General features: G+C 38.6%; 1 protein-coding gene across 1 annotated transcript in view; it reads left to right on the top strand.

The window, feature by feature from the left end:
• DOCK8 (dedicator of cytokinesis 8) overlaps positions 1-19,648 on the top strand; it is a 1,731,107-nt gene that overhangs the window by 1,261,530 nt on the left and 449,929 nt on the right. The window contains exon 33 of the mRNA XM_044064485.1: positions 2,036-2,171. Within this exon, the coding sequence (XP_043920420.1) occupies positions 2,036-2,171 (136 nt within the window). The remainder of the gene's footprint in view (positions 1-2,035; positions 2,172-19,648) is intronic.

The raw sequence follows: 19,648 nt of genomic DNA, 5'->3' as shown, positions 1-19,648 counted from the left end.
ACATGAAAAGACCTAGTTGTGGTTGCTCAAGCCTTGGTTTCTTCATATTTGGACTACTTTAACTCCCTGTATCTGGGGTTGTATGAAACAGAATTTGACCAGCTGCATCTCTTCAAACCCATCTGCCCACAGGTACAGCTCATTGCTGTTCAAATCTTGCTGTTTCTGCAGAGCTCACACTATCTGTCAATATGGTCATGAACTGTTTATAAGGTCCTTGTGTTAATTTTTCATGCCCTACTCAAATATTGTCATATTTTTTATGTATTGACTGGGATATCTGTACTCCTGTGCCAGTTTGGAGCTGCTAGTTCTCTAAAGGGTGCTGACTGGATCCTGTAGGATTTGGTTCTTTTCATTCAGTCTTCCCACCTTTGAACTTACTATCGCAGTAGCACTGGATTTAGAGTACACAGCAGTGAATGTGGTTAAGAGGTCCCAGAAGACTCTTATTTTTCCCATTTGCATGTTACTCTTCAGTAAAATGTACATTATCTGTATTATGTTTTTATTGCTTTATTTTATTTATTTTTATTTACCAGGGTAGTACACTTATCAGCACTGACTATTTTCAGACACAACCTGGGTGACATCATCACAGTTAATAAACAGTTAGCATAGAAAACTGACGTACTTCCAGCATCGACAATATGAAGTCCAGTCATGAACATCTATAGTCTTATGTTTATTTACAGTTTCATTGCATAAAGTCTATATGTGTTTTGTATCTTTATGTTTGCATTTATGTTGCTGTTTTTATCATACAAACTTCATTAAAAGCAATTAATTTTGAATATGAATTTTAAATGTCCATAATTCTTTGTGGTCTTTGTCCAAAGAAATTCCATGTGTAAACTTCAACCTGAGCCCTTCATCCACATAAACATTTATATAATCAACTGCAGGTTTCATGGAAAGTTGTGGTGGTTAAACAATGGCCAGAACACAGCTAGCACTGTAAGTTTTGGCTTGGCAACCATCTATGGTCTACTTATCTGTAGCATACTTTATTCAAAAACATGTAAGATGTCCCCTTTAGTGTGCGCGCTACACAGAGACATATATATATATATATACATACATACAGATATATATGGGTCCCATTTAGATGATCGAGGTCTTAGAACTTCGAATTTCATATGGCTGACACCATATGATTGAAGTTTTAAGACTTTGAACACCTAAAAAAAACAAAACAAAAACATTTCCTGAACATTTAAACAGGGAGCAAGCCCCCCTCACCCCCTGCAACTTAAATATACCAACTCCAAGATTGCAAACTTTCCTGTTCCGTGGTGTATGGAGATCTCCGCTTAGAACGTTCGAAGAAATAAATAAAAATAAAGCTCTAACTGTAACTAGCAAGTTTGAAAACAGCATCAATGGCAAAATGAATGCAGTTATAAGTATCTGCACAGATTTCAAATAAGCTAACTAAAATCATAATTAACAAATCCTAGTAAAGCACAAACTACACTATTAAAATGCATGAAAATGACTGAAAAAAATTAAAAAGTGCCTCAGAACCAAAGTAGAAAGCCATCTATGAAATATTCCTTCCATAAAAATATATATATACTGGCTGCCTAAAGCCCTTGTTAGAGGTAAAATATGCAATTAACATAGACAACTAATGCCAACAGCTACACTAACATAAAAAGTCACAGAAAAATGGATGATACACAGAATACAAAATGGTCTTATTTGTGTGACACCTGAAATTTCTAGTACAGTAAACATTTTAATCATATAACCACCCATTTAACTGCTGTCACTTAAAAGCACTTACAAGACTTCTTTGTCTTCAGCATTTGAAGTTAAACCATTTTTATTCTAAAGCAAATGGTAAATGAACTCTTGGATTATTTTGCTCTGTTTAGATTAAATGTACTGTATTGCACTATATACATTTTATACAATAAGTCTGCTTTTGGGTTAATTTTCCATTTATTAAAAACATGTGAGTAGATTGCTTATAGTTCAGAAATGTAGGATTTCATAGGTGTTTGTTCATATATATTTTTGTTCTTCACAGGACAAACAGTATTCTGATAAAATGCCAAGCCAGGTTCTACAGAAATCAAGAGACGTAAAAGCTAGATTAGAAGAGGCATATCGTGGAGGTGCAGGGGCCAGAGGAGACATGATAAAACGCAGCAGAGCCCCAGCAGGTGAGTTTTCAATCTTTTAGTTTTATTTATAAAATGCATAACTGATGATTTTTGCTGATGCCACTCAAAATACTGCTATCAAAACTTGACTGTAATTGTGTATGAAAACTACATTTTTATGAGCTGATGTTTGTTAACATTTTGTCTTCTTTGTAAACATTTCACTCATTGGATGGGTCAAATTACCAAAACATAATTGCACTTAAAACACAAATTAATTTGTGTAATTGTCAGTAGATGTGGGTATCAGTCTGTCAGGAAATTTAATTGTATAGCTTCCTATTCCTCCCTCTTTAGTTGTGTGCTATCCTGCTTTGCGGTATGCCACATTAGAACAAAATGTTTTACGTTTTATTATCCTGCCATCACAATCTGTCTCCAAACTTCCCTTCTTAAGCATGTCTTATCTCATTTTCCTGTCTCTTCTTGATCTTCATTTTTTCCTTTCCTGTATCTGAACAGTGACTGCACCTAAAAAAAAAACAAGATGGATGCAGTTGTCTTCTTATTTAGTCACAAGTACCAACTCAGTTTAGAGCTCTTATCTAAAAACACTTTATCAGAAGTAACTGGAGTTATTAGCTTTTGTTATGCTTTTCAAGTGGGGCATATGTCAACTGTTTTTGTTTTTTTGTAATGTGGTTAAACAGTTTCTTAAATCAGAAATCAGAATCACATTTATTGGCCAAGTGTGCACACATACAAGGAATTTGACTCCAGTTTCAGTAACTCTCCAAGTATGAATTACATAAACAACATACATACAACTATTAAGAAAAAGAGAAACCACATGCATGCAACTATTAAGAACAAGACAAAAAATGTAAATATATATATATATATATATATATATATATATATATATATATATATATATATATATATTATATAAACATACAAGGTGCAGAGTGCAACTCGGTGCAAGAAATACTGAAATAAGCTCTGAAAGAAACAAGTAGAGACAATATGTAAACAATACTGCAGAATCCTCGGAGGCTTGGGAAAAAAATATCCCAGCCTAATAAGCTGCGTTAACCATTTATGAACTTGATAGCCTGTGGAAAAAATGTTTTAATATCTGCTTGTTTTAGTGTGTATTATAGCAATAACCCATGTCTGGGTGTGGGTAATGCTGGATTTACCCACGGTTGGCGTGGTTTGGTCCCGAGGGCGAAGCCTGAGGGACCAAACAGCCAACCGTGGTAAATACAGCATTACCCACACCCAGAAGTGGGTTATTGCTATTATACCATGACATTATTTAAGAAAAGAAACTATTACTTTTCTTAAATAATGGCATAGTATAATGCCTGTTTACTGCCCTTCCGCAGATGTCTGGCATCCGTAGTTCGATGTACTGCGCCCGCGCAGTACATCAGAGTTGGGCAAAAGACGAGAAAGCAAGATCTCTGTTGCTTTTTTTTTACTGTTTTCACTATGTTAAATGGGTTTAACATAGCGAGACAGTTTTAAAATAAGGAACGGAGATTTCCATTGCTTATTTTAAAACTGTCTCAATATGTTAAACCCATTGAAACAGTAAAAAGCAACGGAGACCTTCCTTTCTCCGTTGCTTTTTTTTAAAAACCTGTCTCGCTATGTTAAATGGGTTTAGCATAGCGAGACAACTTTAAAATAAGCAACGGAGATCTCCATTGCTTATTTTAAAGCTGTCTCGCTATGTTAAACCCATTTAAAATAGCGAGACAGTGTTTGTAGAGTTATACTAATGGAAAAAGTCCGCAACCGGACCTTTTTCCATTAGTATAACTCGATTTACAATGTGCACGCTGGCCAATCAGCGTGCACGTTTTGGGGGGGTCATGGTATAATAATCTATAATGCCTGGCCGATGGTAGTAGTTCAGAAAGATAGTGGCCTGGATGTGAAGGGTCGGTGATGATTTTCCCTGCTCTTATCATGAGTCTGGAATAGTACAGGTCCTGTAAGGAGGGAAAACTAGCACCAATGATATTTTCAGCAGATCTGACTTTTTGATGTAACCTATTTTTGTCTTGATTAGACAGAGATCCAAACCACACTTTTATGGATGAGCTGAGAACAGACTCAATAACTGCTATATAGAACTGAATCAACAGTTCCTGTGGGAGGTTGATCTTCCTCAGCTGTCGCAGAACATACATTCATTGTTGTGCCTTTTTTATGATGGACCCTACATTGGTCTCCCACTTCAAATCCCAGGAGATTATAGATCTCAAAAACCTGAAGGTTTCCACAACTGATACAGCAGTAGAGACAAAAAAAAAAGCAGTAGAGCTAATAAGTATGTAAAAATACAGAATTTTCTGATTTTTAAATGAAAATATATATGATAAAGTTCAGAATGAACCACTTTTCCTTTTTTATATTTTTGGAGATGATATCCCTTGAGCTGTATAATCATTGTTTCATAATCTGTGGTGTAATGTCAGGCTGAAAACTAATGGATATCAGTGTCTCTCTCTCTCTCTCTCTCTATATATATATATATATATATATATGCAGAAATAGATATAGGGACATATATATATATATATATATATATATATATATATATATATATATATATATACACACACACACACACACACACACACACATATATATATATATATATAGAGAGAGAGAGAGAGAGAGAGATGCATATATAGAAAGATAGATGGATAGATAGATAAAATTATTGATTAAATGTTGTTGTATAAAATGATCTCATCTCTTGACTTTATTACCATTCTTGCCACTTGCAGCAGGTACAGCAGTGATGCACATGGTTTTAACTGATTTTTTCAGCTCAACACTTATTATATTTAGGCCTTATAGAAGTGACTTATGGTTCCATTACATTGGACGCTGAAGTATTTCCAACATGTAGACTGATATTTGCGTCTGTTTTGAGGATTGGCGTCTATAGTTAACTTGTGACTAATGTTGACTTAATTTGCAGGGGAGAAGAAAGCCTGGAGTTTATAATGAGCCAAGAAGCTCTCATCTTGGTCTGGGGCAAACTCTACTTGAATGACAAAAGCTGGATGACCTCTAAGTATAGGGCAAACTCTTTGGGACAGAGTCATTGTGATAACCTATTCCACTTGTTAATAAAATTTACTTGCCAAATAAATGGCATAGATCAGGGGTTAGCAACCTATGGTTCATGTGAGACTTTATGTCTTTTTACCATTAAAAAGTTCTAAAAGCAAATGTCCTAACCTGACTCCATTGCTTATGCAGAATCATCCAGTACCAAATTTTACGCACATATAAATAGATGCATAGCATCTGCCTCCCCCCAGAAATAAATCCAAGATCAAATTCAAAAATAAACTCCTGTGGTAGAACCTAAATAAAGACAGGTTCTATAATATAAGAAAAAACCTTATTGCACACAAAAGTAAATCTAACTCTCAAGCTGCCAAAACTGTCTTGTTAAACTAAACAAGGAACTCTTGACCCTTATCAAATCAACTAAAGCCAAATATGAGGTGAGAAATAGCCACCCAGGTTAAAGATAACCAAAAAAGCTTTATTTTACTCTGTTAAAAATGTCAGAAACATTGCCCAGCCCTTTGCAGAGCTAGTACTAAATTATATCACAAATTCAAACCCAAAGGACATAGTTAGGCTACAGCAGAGAAATTTAGCTCAAATGTCATTCCCCCACCTCCAATACTCTCATAAAACATATGTATACATATATCCCCCATTCAAATTTTCCAAGAACAAGTTCTCAAGGTGCTATCTAAGGCCAAGAACACTACATCTATGGAGCCACATAACATATCAAGCTGACTGCACACTCATTAGACCAGTCATTAAGTATAATGCCTTTTTAAGTATGTCCCTGTTTAAACATTTGTCACAACAATGCTTTTTCACTCAAAAAACTCAAGGGCCTAAATAATCAAAAACTATGCAGACCATCTCAAACTCTTGTCCCTCTTCTCAGGTGACACAGGTTACTGAGATGCGGCCTTGGCTTTGTGTATAGAGCTTCATCAAACTCTATCCTGTAAGACCTATTACTCACAGACAGGTCCAATGGTATCATAAACACCTGCTCTTGGGATCTCAATCTCTTTTGCAAAGTAAAGAACATATTGGAGGGATAAGTTCACAGAGAATACCACTTCCATGCAAACTACTTCTTTTACTCTCTTTAAATATAATTTGTATGCATAGATGGGTAAATGCATATTCATCCCTGGTTTAGCACGCTTGTCCCTCATGGATAGGGTAAACATGCAAATGTCCCTGTCCCAACATATCTGTCACTCGTCCGGTCAGGATAGAACAGATGAAAAGTTGTGGGTTCAGTTAAAGTAGCTTTATTACACACAAACACATCAGGATTGAGGCTTTGTAACTTAAACTGAAATAAACTTATAAACAGACTGACTACTATACTCATACATGTTAACACTCTGGCTGTTCTCTCATAATGGCACTGCTGCCTGCACGTGCTCAGTGTTTATACGCATGTGCTACATCTGGAAATGCTTCTTAAAATTACAACACACACTCTGTTCTATATCCTCCCTCTTTGAGAAATAGATCATGCACTAAATAACAGTATTCATTGACATGCAATTACACAGAAATGATCCTTTGAAGCGCAGTTATACAGAACTAATTCACTGACATGCAATCATACAAAATTAAACACATATTAAACAATCATGTCCAGGTTGCTGTGTATTTTACACTAGGTCTAGAAACATGACCTGAGCATGTAACATAAAAATCAGAATTGGATCTAGCAATGGGGACTGTCTTCAAGGAATGTTCAACTTTGGGGACATCTGAGACATCATCAGGAACGGGAATAGGTATTGAGACATGTTCTTCAGTATGAGCATTGTCTGGGTTGCTCTGAGATCCAGAGTCTGTATCACAGGTACAATGCTGCAATATCGATTCATACACCGGAAGAAGATGCCAGCAGATGTTCATCGTGTTACCCTGCTGCAGTCATCACACTTGGGTTATCCTGTCGTCAGGCGGTCCCGCAGTCGGCCGGAATGCCAAAGTCTTGGTCCGGCATCGGTTGCTGTCACCTCTTCCCTGACGTCAGTGCACCAGGGGTATATATAATGCAACCGATGCCATTTTCTTCAGTCTTTCTTGCTGCGAGGTGCCCGAAGCAGAAGCAGTTCGCAAGTGCCAGTCGGCCGACTCCTGAGATTTTCAAATTCGAATTTCAGACCGAAGTCTTCTATAAAGCTAAGTACCCCATTGGGGAAACTTTTCTTGCCTCAGACCGATGTCAGAAAAAGTTAATAATTGTATTTCTTGTGGGAAGCAAATACCTCATAAGGATTTTCATTCTTATTGCATACCTTGCCTAGGCCCAGACCACAACGTCACTTCTTGTTGGTTTTGTGCTAGGTTTAATAAGTGTACTATTAAAAGACGCTTTGATTTCGCACGACACTACTTCGGTAGGAAATTTAACTACACCATGCCGTCGGAGCAACAGACTACCGGCGTTCACAAAAAACGCAGGGATAAGGACAGGCAGCCCAGGCCTAAGCCAGATTCCGAGGCCTCGGCCGATCCGGTCTCCGGTTCTCCAGTCCTCAGTGAGGCTCCGACGCAGCCCCTGACTACCGCAGATCTGGAACCCAAGACCGCTACTGAAATTTTGACAGAATGTACCAGGCCGACGCAGCCTTTTACTTCAGGCCCTTCCGACGACTTTGCTACTAAAGACGTCGGTACTACAGAAACGCCATTGGTTTCTGAAGGCGTTTTCAGACCGACAACCCACACCATTAAAACATTTTCTAAGTCGAAGACTTCTTCTAAGTCTAAAAGGACTGCACTTCATTCTCCTGTTCAAGGCCCCGTGCCTAAGAAACAGATGCTCAAAATGGCTGAAGATTTGATTTCTTTAATCAGGGGTTCCCAGCCCCCTCCTGACAAAAGGCCTAGACAAGAGGAAGATTATGCATCCTCTGAGCAAATGTCCATTTCTTCAGACTCCTCTGAGGACCAAGACTACTCCTTCTCTCCTTATGAAGATTCTGATGCTGAGGACTCTATTCCCTCAGCTTCTCCTCCTGAAGACTACTCCTTTGGGGAAACTTTACACACTATGAGGGAACATTTTCACTGGGAAGGTCAGGACTACTCTGATTCAAAGAAAAGGCTCAGAGAGTTTCTTTTACTCCCACAACACAGACCACTTGCCATCCCACCAGTTTTGGATATTGTGGATGATGTCTATTTAGAATCCAGTTTCAACCCAGACTCTCTACCTCCTGCCTAGGCTAAGCCCGACAGATACTATAGAGTGCCTGATTCCCACAAATTTCTTTACAAAAGCCCTGTAGCTGACCCAGAGACTGTCTCACAGGTTCCCAAGGGGGCTAAGGCTTCTATGGCTAAAAACCCAGTACCTTCTGAGAGGGATTCCAGAGCACTAGACAGGTGGGGGAAAAAGGTTTACATCTCAGCCACACTAGCTATGAGGGCACTGAATTGTCAATTTCACATGCTTAAGTATCAGCAATTTCTAATCTCTCAATTAAAGCAAAGAATAACCTCATTACCTCAACAATCTGAATTGAAAGAAGTACAGGATTTGTTGCACGCCACTGAGCAGGTGGGCAAACATACCTTACAATGTGGGTTTGATTCTTTGGAGGCCTCCTGCAGAGCAGCTGTCACTGGGTCTGTTATACGTAGGCATGCTTGGTTAAAGGAACAAACTCTGCCTGATCATGTTAAAGCAAAACTACTAGATGCTCCCTTACAGCAAGATGTTCTTTTTGGAGTTAAAGCAGAAGAAATTTTAAAGAAAATGGAAGATAAGGCAAAATCTATGCAGACAGTCAAAGATTTTCTACAAGTACAACCCCCTCGCTTCAGCAGAAACTGGCCAACAAAAAATTGGTCCTTTCCAGCCACTGACAGACCACAGAGGGGTAAATACAGACGCCCAAGAGGCAGAGGACAACCACAAGCCCAGTATAAACCTCGCCAATGGGGCTCTACAACACAGAAGGGAGGAGAAGACAGGTCTCAAACCACCAGAAGGCAAACTCAATGACTTGCACCTCATCCGGCCAAGCAATACTCTCTTGGCAGCCTCCTTGGGGGGAAAACCCGCACTTTTTGCAGACAACTGACACATTGTCACAAAGGACAAATGGGTCCTAGATATAATTTTACGAGGATACAGATTCCATTTTCACATCTTGCCAATTTAAAGAGGAATGCCAAACCTGCCACAAAATCAATGGGCAGAGGCACAAAAACAAATTACAACTCTCATGGACATGAGAGCCATTCAACTGGTACCTACTCGAGAGCAAGGCCAAGGATTTTATTCAAGACTCTTTCTGGTGCCCAGAAAGGACAATGCCTGGAGACCAATTTTGGACCTTTCAATTCTAAACACTTACTTACAAGTACCCAAATTCAAGATGCTAACACTACAGCAGCTAATTCCCATGTTGGGCAAGGGAGCATGGCTAGTAACGTTGGACCTCAAGGAGGCATACCTGCATGTCCCTATCAGACAAAGTTGCAGAAGATACCTCCGTTTCATTGCAGGTTCAACCCATTACCAATTCTCTGCACTGTCCTTTGGCTTATCTACTGCGCCCGGAGTTTTCACAAAATGCCTGGCACTAGTAATTGCATACTGCAGACAAAGAGGAATTCAAATATATCCTTACCTGGACGACTGCCTCATCCAAGCAGAAAGCAAAGACATTCTCTTACATCATCTGGCCTTTGTAAAGCATCTACTAAACTGCCTGGGGTACACAGTAAACGAAAAGAAGTCAAAACTAGTACCCTCACAAAAATGACATTCCTGGGTGCCAGCTTGAATACAACAGCCCAGAAGGCTTATCTTACGCCAGACAAGCAACTACAACTGACTCAATATTTCAAGACAGTGGCAACAAAGACCCAATTAACTGCAAGAAAAATTCTGCAGGCTTTGGGCTTCATGGCATCTTGCATACTAATAATACCATTTGCAAAGCTGCATATGAGGAAATTACAGTGGTACCTAAAAAGCGTATGGTCTCAACACAGCCACAGCTTGGACACAATGATATCTCTCATTCCCTGCCTACAACAGGAATTTCTATGGTGGTCACAGGCATGTCACCTCAACAAGGGTCAGCCTTTCACCTTGCCCCCAGCCAGGCAAACTATCACAACAGATGCTTCAGACTACACCTGGGTGGTACACATGGCAGGACAATGCATTCAATGGACTGCAGATCAAAGAAATCTGCACATAAATCAAAAAGAGATGCTAGCTGTACAGAAAGCTCTGACAGCCTTCAAGGATCTATTACATCCAGGACAACTTGCAATAAAGACGGACAACACCACAGTAATGTGGTACATAAATAAACAAGGGGGTACACATTCTTACCCTCTATGCAGGCAAGCAATGACCTTATGGACCACAGCTCTGGCCTACCAAGTCCAGTTACAAGCTCAATTCCTGCCAGGACAGAAGAACACATTGGCAGACAACCTCAGCAGAAACATCAAGGATCCCTACGAGTGGAAACTAGATCCCCAAATATTTGCAATGATAACTCAAAAATGGGGCCTTCCAGACATAGACCTGTTTGCCAGTCCTCAAAACTATCAACTGGCAAAATTTTGTACAAGGACATTTCACCATCAAGCTTGGAAAGTGGACTCTCTCTCTTTCAGTTGGAAAAACCTGACAGTATATGCCTTCCCTCCATTGCCTCTCCTCACAAAGGTTCTTTTGAAAGTCAAAAAGGAGAGACCATGACTGAGTCTCATAGCCCCAGACTGGCCGCGCCAGCACTGGTATCTGCTATTGAAAAATATGGCCCACAGTCCACCATGGATATTGCCTCAAATCCCCCATTTGCTCACACAACAAAACAATCAGATTCTTCATAGCCAGCTCAAAACTTTAAATCTGGCTGCATGGCAAATCATCTAAACATCCAATCAGCACCTCTTTCACAAGCAGTTCTGGATGTTGTTCTGGAAGCCAGGAGGCCAAGCACCAGGAAGGCTTATTCGGACAAATGGAAAACGTTTTGTGCCTGGAACCAAGCTAAAGGCCAAGACACAATTCAGCCTCACATGCCTCACATTCTACAGTATTTAGCTGAGATGTTGCACAAAGGACTTTCCTTTTCCTCAATTAAAATCCATGCTTCGGCTATTTCAGCTCACTACAACATGGATCCACCTTTATTTTCACATCCTCTTCTAAGGCAGTTCCTCAGAGGGGCTAAAAACATTAGACCACCCAGGAGAGCTCCTACACTAACATGGGACCTCAATTTTGTTCTGGAAAAACTAACGCTACCTCTCTTTGAACCAGCTTTCTCTGCAGCTCTACAGTTCCTATCATGGAAGACTGCCCTGCTCCTAGCAATAACTTCAGCTAGAAGAGTCTCAGAGCTACAGGCACTAATGGCAGTGGAACCTTTCCTCATTTTTCATCAAGACAAAGTTTCTCCATGAACTAATCCTTCCTTTATGCCTAAGGTGGTTTCCAGTGTAGCTTTAAATCAAACCATCCACTTACCCACCTTCTTCCCCAATCCACAGAACAAAGGTGAGAGACTCCTGTATTCCTTGGACATTCACAGTCAGCTTCGTTACTATTTGGACAAAACTAAGGCTTTCAGAAAATCTGACCAGCTCTTTGTATCCTATGCTACAGCTTCTCAAAGGAAGGCTATATCAAAGCAAACCATTTCTAAATGGATAGGTCATTGCATACGTTTCTGCTACACCCATCATGGGAAACCAGTTCCTGCTTCCATTAGATCCCACTCTACCAGGGCAACAGCTACCTCTACAGCCTTTCTCAGGGGGGTTCCAACCAAGGAAATTTTAGAAGCTGCAACTTGGAGTTCAGTACACACCTTTACCAAACACTATCACTTACCTCTTTACTCAAAGTCCAGGGCGGGCTTCACCACTGCAGTTCTGCAGGGCCTTATAGCCTCCACTAACCCTCTATGATACCTCCCCCCTACCTTAGCTTTGGGATTCAACCCAAGTGTGATGACTGCAGCAGGGTAACACGATGAACATAGTACAGTTTTGTACCTACCATAAATGTAGATTTTCGAGTGTTCACCCTGCTGCAGTCCAGGTTACCCCCCCCCCTCCATCCCCTCTGATCTACTGGCTAAATCTCTTCTATGCCTTACTGATGTATTTGCTTATAGCTGAAGGGATTTTGTGTTTGTGCTGTGGTTACTACTTTTGGTACTAATTACTGACCACCTTTTTGGGGGCACCTGACATCTGGGGCAAGAAAAACTGAAGAAAATGGCGTTGGTTGCATTATATATACCCCTGGTGCACTGACGTTAGGGAAGAGGCGACAGCAACCGACGCTGGACCAAGACTTTGGAATTCCAGCCGACTGCGGGACCGCCTGACAACAGGATAACCCAAGTGTGATGACTGCAGCAGGGTGAACACTCGAACATCTACATTTATGGTAGGTACAAAACTGTACTTTTCTCCTGTACTCTATACCCTCAAATTCCACTAAGTAGGATCTCAGCTCAGCACATATACCTCTCACTTGACCAATTTGATCAAAGCCTTTTGCCGTTTGCATACTCACTGTCTCTCCTACTTTCAATGGACTAAGAAATCTGCTTGTTTTATCATAACTGGACTTCTGAAAGGAACACTTCTAAAAGAGTTGGGCTTTGATTGCTCTGGTGCTTTTAGCATTAGGCACCAACAAACTCGAGCTGATAGGCAATGTTTTTCTGGTTTGCCTACACAGAAGTCTCTGAGCAGGCAAAAAAAGTAGGTTGTCATGGGGTATATTTCTGAGATTAAGTAAATTCAAGAAGATATCAGTATTGTCACACTTTGACCTTTCTAGTAATTGCTTTGCCCTCTGTACTGGACATTCAGCCAGGCTGTTTGAACTGTGGGTATTCCAGACTACTAGTAACATGTATAAAGTCCCACTCTTTTGCAAATTTCTGAAATAATTGACTGATAAACTTGGTACCGTCGTCAGAAATAACTTTGTGTAGACTACCATGGACTGAGAAATGATGTTTCATCTTAGTAATAATATCACTGGATGTTAGGTTAAGTAGCAAATCGATCTCAAACCAGATCGAATAAAAGTCTACCAACACTAAGTAATGCTGATTGTTCCACTCAAATACGTCAATGGCTACTGTTGACCAAGGTAGTTCTGGAATCTGGCTTAGATGAAGTGGTTCTTTTTGCAAATGTGGTTTACTTCTATTGCATACTGAACAAGATGAAAGCACTTTATCAATGTCTTTTGACAGAGAAGGCCAAAACACTAGTCCTCTCACTCTTCTTTTGGTAGCTTTGCAACATGGGTGACCATGATGCTAAATCTGAATGTATTCATGTTGTAAGGAAGTAGGAACAATAACTTTAGGACCTTTGAAAATTATACCATCTTTCATCAGCATCTCATCTCTGTATGGAAAATAAGGTTGTACTTCTGGCGGTACACAAGATTGCTTTGATGGCCATCCAACATTGATGAAGTGGTTGAGCTTCTGCCAAATTGGATTAGTCTTTGTATAATCTCTCAGCTCATCAAGTCTCATGGTAGAAATATTATGCACCTCCATGACATCAAAGTCAAACTTCTCTGCATCAAGCTGTACTGTGGTATTTCTGGATGATCTAGATAAGGTATCACCCAGATAAAGAAGTTTGCCTTATGTATAGACCACTTTGAAGTTGTATTTTGGTAATCTGAGCATCATTATTTGTAGTCTTGCTAGAGCTGTATGCATAGGCTTCTTTACAATAGTGACTAGAGGTTGATGATCAGTTTCAACTTGGATAACTCGCCCATAAATGTAATCATGGAACTTCTCACACGAGAACACAATTGCCAAAAGTTCCTTCTCAATTTGAGCATACTGAATTTCAGTTTGGGTAAGCATTCTAGACACATAGGCAACTGATCTGCGCTCTTGAAGAATAACTGCACCAAGACCAAACTTTGAAGCATCACAGGAAAGAATTACTTGTTTGTGGACATCATAGTATCTCAATATAGGAGGGTTGGCAATTTGCTGTTTGAGGTTATCAAATGCTCTCTGGTGTTGTTCCAACCATGACCAGGCAACATCTTTGCATGTCAGCTCTCTTAAAGGCACTGATAACTCACTAAGGTCAGGGATAAATTTGCCCAAATAGTTAACCATACCAAGGAAACCCTGTAGAGTTTGGATATTCTCTGCAGCTGGCATCTCAAGAATGGCTGCTTGTCTGGAAGAGTCTGATCATAAGCCTGTAGTGGTAAATAAATGACCTACATAAGCAACTTTTGGTAGCCTGAATTTACATTTCAGAGGATTGAGCTTCAAGTTCACTTCACTCGCTCTGTCCAGAACTTTCATGAGGTTTCTGTCATGTTCTGCTTCTGCATCATCTCCAACTAGTAAATCATCTACTATTATAGCACACGGATAACCTGAAAAAATTAGTTCCATTGCACACTGAAAGACTTCACTGGCAGAATTTATTCCAAAAGACATTCTGAGAAATTTGTATCTGCCAAATGGTGTGCTGAATGTAGTCAGTAATGAAGATTTGCAATCATGCATTACTTGCCAAAATGAACTCTTCGCAGCCAAAACAGAAAAATCAGTGGCAATTGGCATGAGCGTGGCAACCTCCTCAACTGTATGCATGGGATGATGAGGACTCTTTAATGCCTTGTTGTAGTTTCTTGGGTCAATGCATACACTGATTTCATCTGAGCTTTTCTTATGAACAACTACCATGGAAAACACCCACTCAGTTGGTTCTGTGACTGGACAAATCGTACCTTGCTGCACCATCTTATCTAACTGGACCTGCATAGCTATTGGAACTCTCCACACTGGTCTGACCACTGGACTGACCTCTGGGTCAACTTTCATGGAGTACACAGCTGGAATTTTGCCTAGCTTGTTGTCAAAAACATCAGCATACTCTGAGAAAATAGCATCAGTGAAGCTGGAACTAGGACATGTGCTTACATGATGGACTTCTTTGGTAAAAGAAAGCAGTTTCATTCTTAATTCATTAATTCAACGGCTAATCAATGATAAATCAGTAAGAATTATGAAGCCGGACAAAGGGGGTGGAGTTGTACTATATGACCAAAATTAATATAATAACAAGATGTATGAAATTTTAGTGGAGTCTGGTAAATATATTGCTGTATCTATGAATGAAATTAACATAGGGTACAGAAGAATTGACATGTTCCTTGAGGAATTTTTATTGGATCTAAGAATTAATCTTGACATATACAAATTTTTGACTGTGGAATATCCCACATTGGCCACCATGGTAGGAGTTCCGAAGGTACATAAAAACCTTTGTGACCCACCATTTCGGCTAATAATTTCGGGTAGTCGATCAAAAACATTTCCTTTGGGAGTAGCCACTGATACATGGCTAAAACACATTTATGACAAAATACCACATTTGATTAAAGATTTTTGGATTTTGGGGGGGAATTTAACATCACAACTATGGAAAGAAGGAATTATATTTATTACAGTAGATGTTATTGATTTATTCTCATGCATCCCAAAGGAAGAGGGATTAGACAGTCTCTATAACAGTATTAGACAGTATTCACATTTGGATTGGGATCACATCAATTTAATTATGGAACTTATGTCAATAATTCTTGAGTACAATTACATATATTTTGAAGGTGAATATTATAAGCAGACCCAGGGAGTGGCTATGGGGGCAGCATGTGCCCCCATATATGCAAATTTGGTCATGTTGGATTGGGAACCTGAGAAATTGTTTAAGAGTGAATATTTTAGGTTTTAAGACATTACACGAGATTCCAGAACAATATTTTTATATTATGGGATGGACCTGAAACAAAAATAGAGGAATTCATCAACTATTTGAATAGTACTAGTCACTATTTGAAATGTACATGTAATTATAGTCGTGAGGGCATTGCATATCTTGATACATTTGTTTCTATTAATAAAGATGGTTTTAAATCCCGCATTTATAGGAAAAATACTTTTTCTAACAATTATTTGGAGTATACAAGTAATCATCCATTTAAAACTAAGAAGAGTATATTTAAGGGACAGTGCATTCGTGCAGCCAGAATGACTTCCATTTATAAAGATATGTTAGATGAAATAGACTTCATATATAGTCTGTTTAGTACTAGGGGATATCCGACTAAGTTAATGAATGAGATAAAAATATATGTGATAGGGGAATGGGGAAAAAAATTTTCCCCAGTTTTGGGTAAACCCCTTACAAATAGTATTGTAAAGAATTAATGCGCTATTGAATACAAACGAGCATGTATATTGGAATATACCCCCCAGGTCACACAAATATAACAAATTCTAAATCGACATTGGAATATACTTACAGTAGATAGTGTATTAAAAGAAACAGTAGGGGATGCTCCCAGTTTTGTATACAAAATGGGAACTAATATGAAGTCTATCTCTGAGAGGAACAATAGGGTAGAATGCATGAGTACACAGCATAAGGGAACAAGAAAATGCGGATGTTGTAGATATTGTCAAGTTATACTAGAAGAAGAAGGGATCATCTTAGAGAACATTAACAGGACCAGAATTACCTTTAGTAGAGGTAATTGCAATACTAAAAATATTATATATATGGCCAAATGTTCAGTTTGTACCAGTTTTTACATTGGGAAAACTGAACGAATGTTCAAGAGACGAATTTATGACCATCTATATGCTATCAGGAAAAAAGACAGTACGAACGCACTCTATCGACACATAGGGGCTACAGATAATAGCCACAGATTTAAATTTGCCATATTAGAACAAATAAAAATGAAGAGTAGAGGAGGAAATATAAAAGTACATTTGGCTGAGAAAGAAGTGAGATGGCAAATTCTAACTGACGCATCCACTTCACCGGGATTAAATGATTATATTACTAGCAAACCCATCTTACAAAAGTTACAATAAGGGATAGACATGCATATGTTCACACGCATATATATCATATATATCATCTTTATTACGTGACTGTATATTAAATGAAAGGGCATAGTTTTTTACATCATTACAACAGATATAATTGGTAGGTACAGGAAGAATAATTATAGGATACATAATATCATGAATTATATCAATGCAGTCTTCGGACATAGAAATATTAACAGTATATATCTAGCAACTGCTGTAGATATGTGTAACAACTATTCTAGGTCATCTTGAGGCCTTTTATAAGCACACAATTGACATTTTAATCTAATTTTATGTATAGCTTATGAACAAAACACAATTATTTCCATAGGACATTAATTTTATACATTTATATATATATATATATATATATATATATATATATATATATATATATATATATATACACACACACACAAATTTTATACAATTATTGTATGTGTATCTATTTTTATATTATTTTATATTCATTTATATTTTTATGAATATGATTATTTATGGATCAGTTGCAAAAGGCAGGTTCACAATCTATTAGATTTTTTATTATTAATGCACTAATGGGATTTTTTAGTGCATTGGATTTGAATATGTATAATGTAACACTTTGGTAATATGTAGGTTGTATCTTTTTAAATCTTTTAAAATAGTTTTTCTGTTGTAGCGCCAAAAAAAAGTATAAATTAGCCTTTGGTAATTGTATTATTGATTCTAATGAAGTCCACATGCTGGGTGGATGAAAGCTCTTGATCCGTTTGTCATTTTGATCTGTCCGTTTGTTGGAGTGTTATTGCCTATTAAAACAGGTCGTATTATAGCTTACTGAGTGCGTGTCTTCCTTCAGGCACCTAATAGTGTTTATTTGATTTTCATTGTCGCAGTCTCCAACACTATTGCTTTGAATACATAAAATTGCAAGTTGTAACTGTTCCCAGCCAAATAGCATGAAAGCACTACTGAGCCTTTGGTTTGAATCTCTTCACCTCAATAAACAACAAGCTTTGCACATTTAGCCAAATTAAATTGTTCACCAGCTCTTACTCTAGCAAATGTTTCTGCTGACATTACATTGCACTTTCAACCAGTGTCTGCTTTGAGCTCCATGAGTTTACCATTGATCAGGACAGTACAAAACAATCCATCCTTTGCCAACAAATTCACTGCATTAATCTTTTCACCAACCACTGATTCACCATCTACATAGAAAGTATGATTGCAGCTTTCAACATGATCAACTTGCTTTTTTGAGTGACCATTCTTAATAATTGAATGAGGCTTACTTGATTTGCAAAACATTTGAAAGTGGTTCCATTTTTTACACTTGTGGCATTGTTGACCAAATACACTTCTCTCTTTTAGACTCATGATTGGCACCACAATTATGACAAGTTAACAATAAGATTTGGCTTGAGTTTTGCTGACTCACCCTTATACTGCACTGAGCATGTCCATTTTGCTGGGCTAGAATTGGAACTTCCTAGAAAGTTATAGGTCTTCCCTAGAAAACTTGCAGGGCCTGCAGCTGCCATGTGCTTAGGCCAGTCTCTGCTAGCCATGTGCTGCATGCTGTCTACACTTGGGTCTAGAGGCTGCTGAAACCATGCTCTTATCACTTGCACGCAAACTTGTGTGCTTTTCTGTGAGCTCATGGATATCCCAAATTTCTATAGCTTTGCTCAATGCTGAATCATTGTCACAAAGAAAAATCTTTCTCACTGCAGCTTTATTAATAGCACGCACAAGCCTGTCCTTTATTAACTCATCTTTCAAAGCACCAATTCTGCAATTTTGAGCTTTATTTCTCAAGTCAGTGATATAAGCTGCAAATGTTTCACCTGGCTTTCGGTCTCTTGTATAAAATAGGTGCCTCTGTAATGGAACATTTGTCTAGGGGTTGCACATTTCTCTAAATTTATGTTTCAAGCAATTCAGGGTTCTCTCTTGATTCAACCAGTACAAAAATATGGCAGTTTTCCTCTTCCCCTGCATATACTGCTGGTGCATACACAAATGAATGCTCTCTTTCAATTACTTCTGACCCCACTAAGTTAATCAAAATAAATGCCCTTGTCTGTTTACATATCAGAAGTGCTATAACTGTGACACTGTGCCCCAGCTAATTAAACATTTCACCATAACACTTCATCTCAAAATTGAATACAGAATGAATGATTTTCACTTTTTGGAAATGAGACACTTCCCACAATCAAAAACTGCATTCCTGGGTAAAAGGGTCCCTTGCAGTCATGTTTCCTATTAAATATTTGTATAACCTTTCAAACCACAGCAATCTGAGTTCTGATCTGTAGAATTCAGTCCAGCAGCAGGATGTGAACTAGTGAGGTATTTTGCTGACTGTTATGTGTATGGCAGGTTAAGAAAATTTAATACTAGAACCTCTACTTCAGTCAGGTTTCCTCCTTTGTTCCCGATATTATTTTGAAGCATATCGAAGCTCAGTGAACTGTTTCTGAATTATGTGGAAGCGTGGCACAGGAGACT

The sequence above is a fragment of the Protopterus annectens genome, chromosome 2.part2 (genome assembly GCF_019279795.1).
Source record: "Protopterus annectens isolate FY-2018-M chromosome 2.part2, PAN1.0, whole genome shotgun sequence".
NCBI classification, from domain to species: Eukaryota; Metazoa; Chordata; order Ceratodontiformes; family Protopteridae; genus Protopterus; species Protopterus annectens.
The sequence above is the reverse complement of the archived record's forward strand: the minus strand, read 5'-3'. Positions and strand labels throughout refer to the sequence as shown.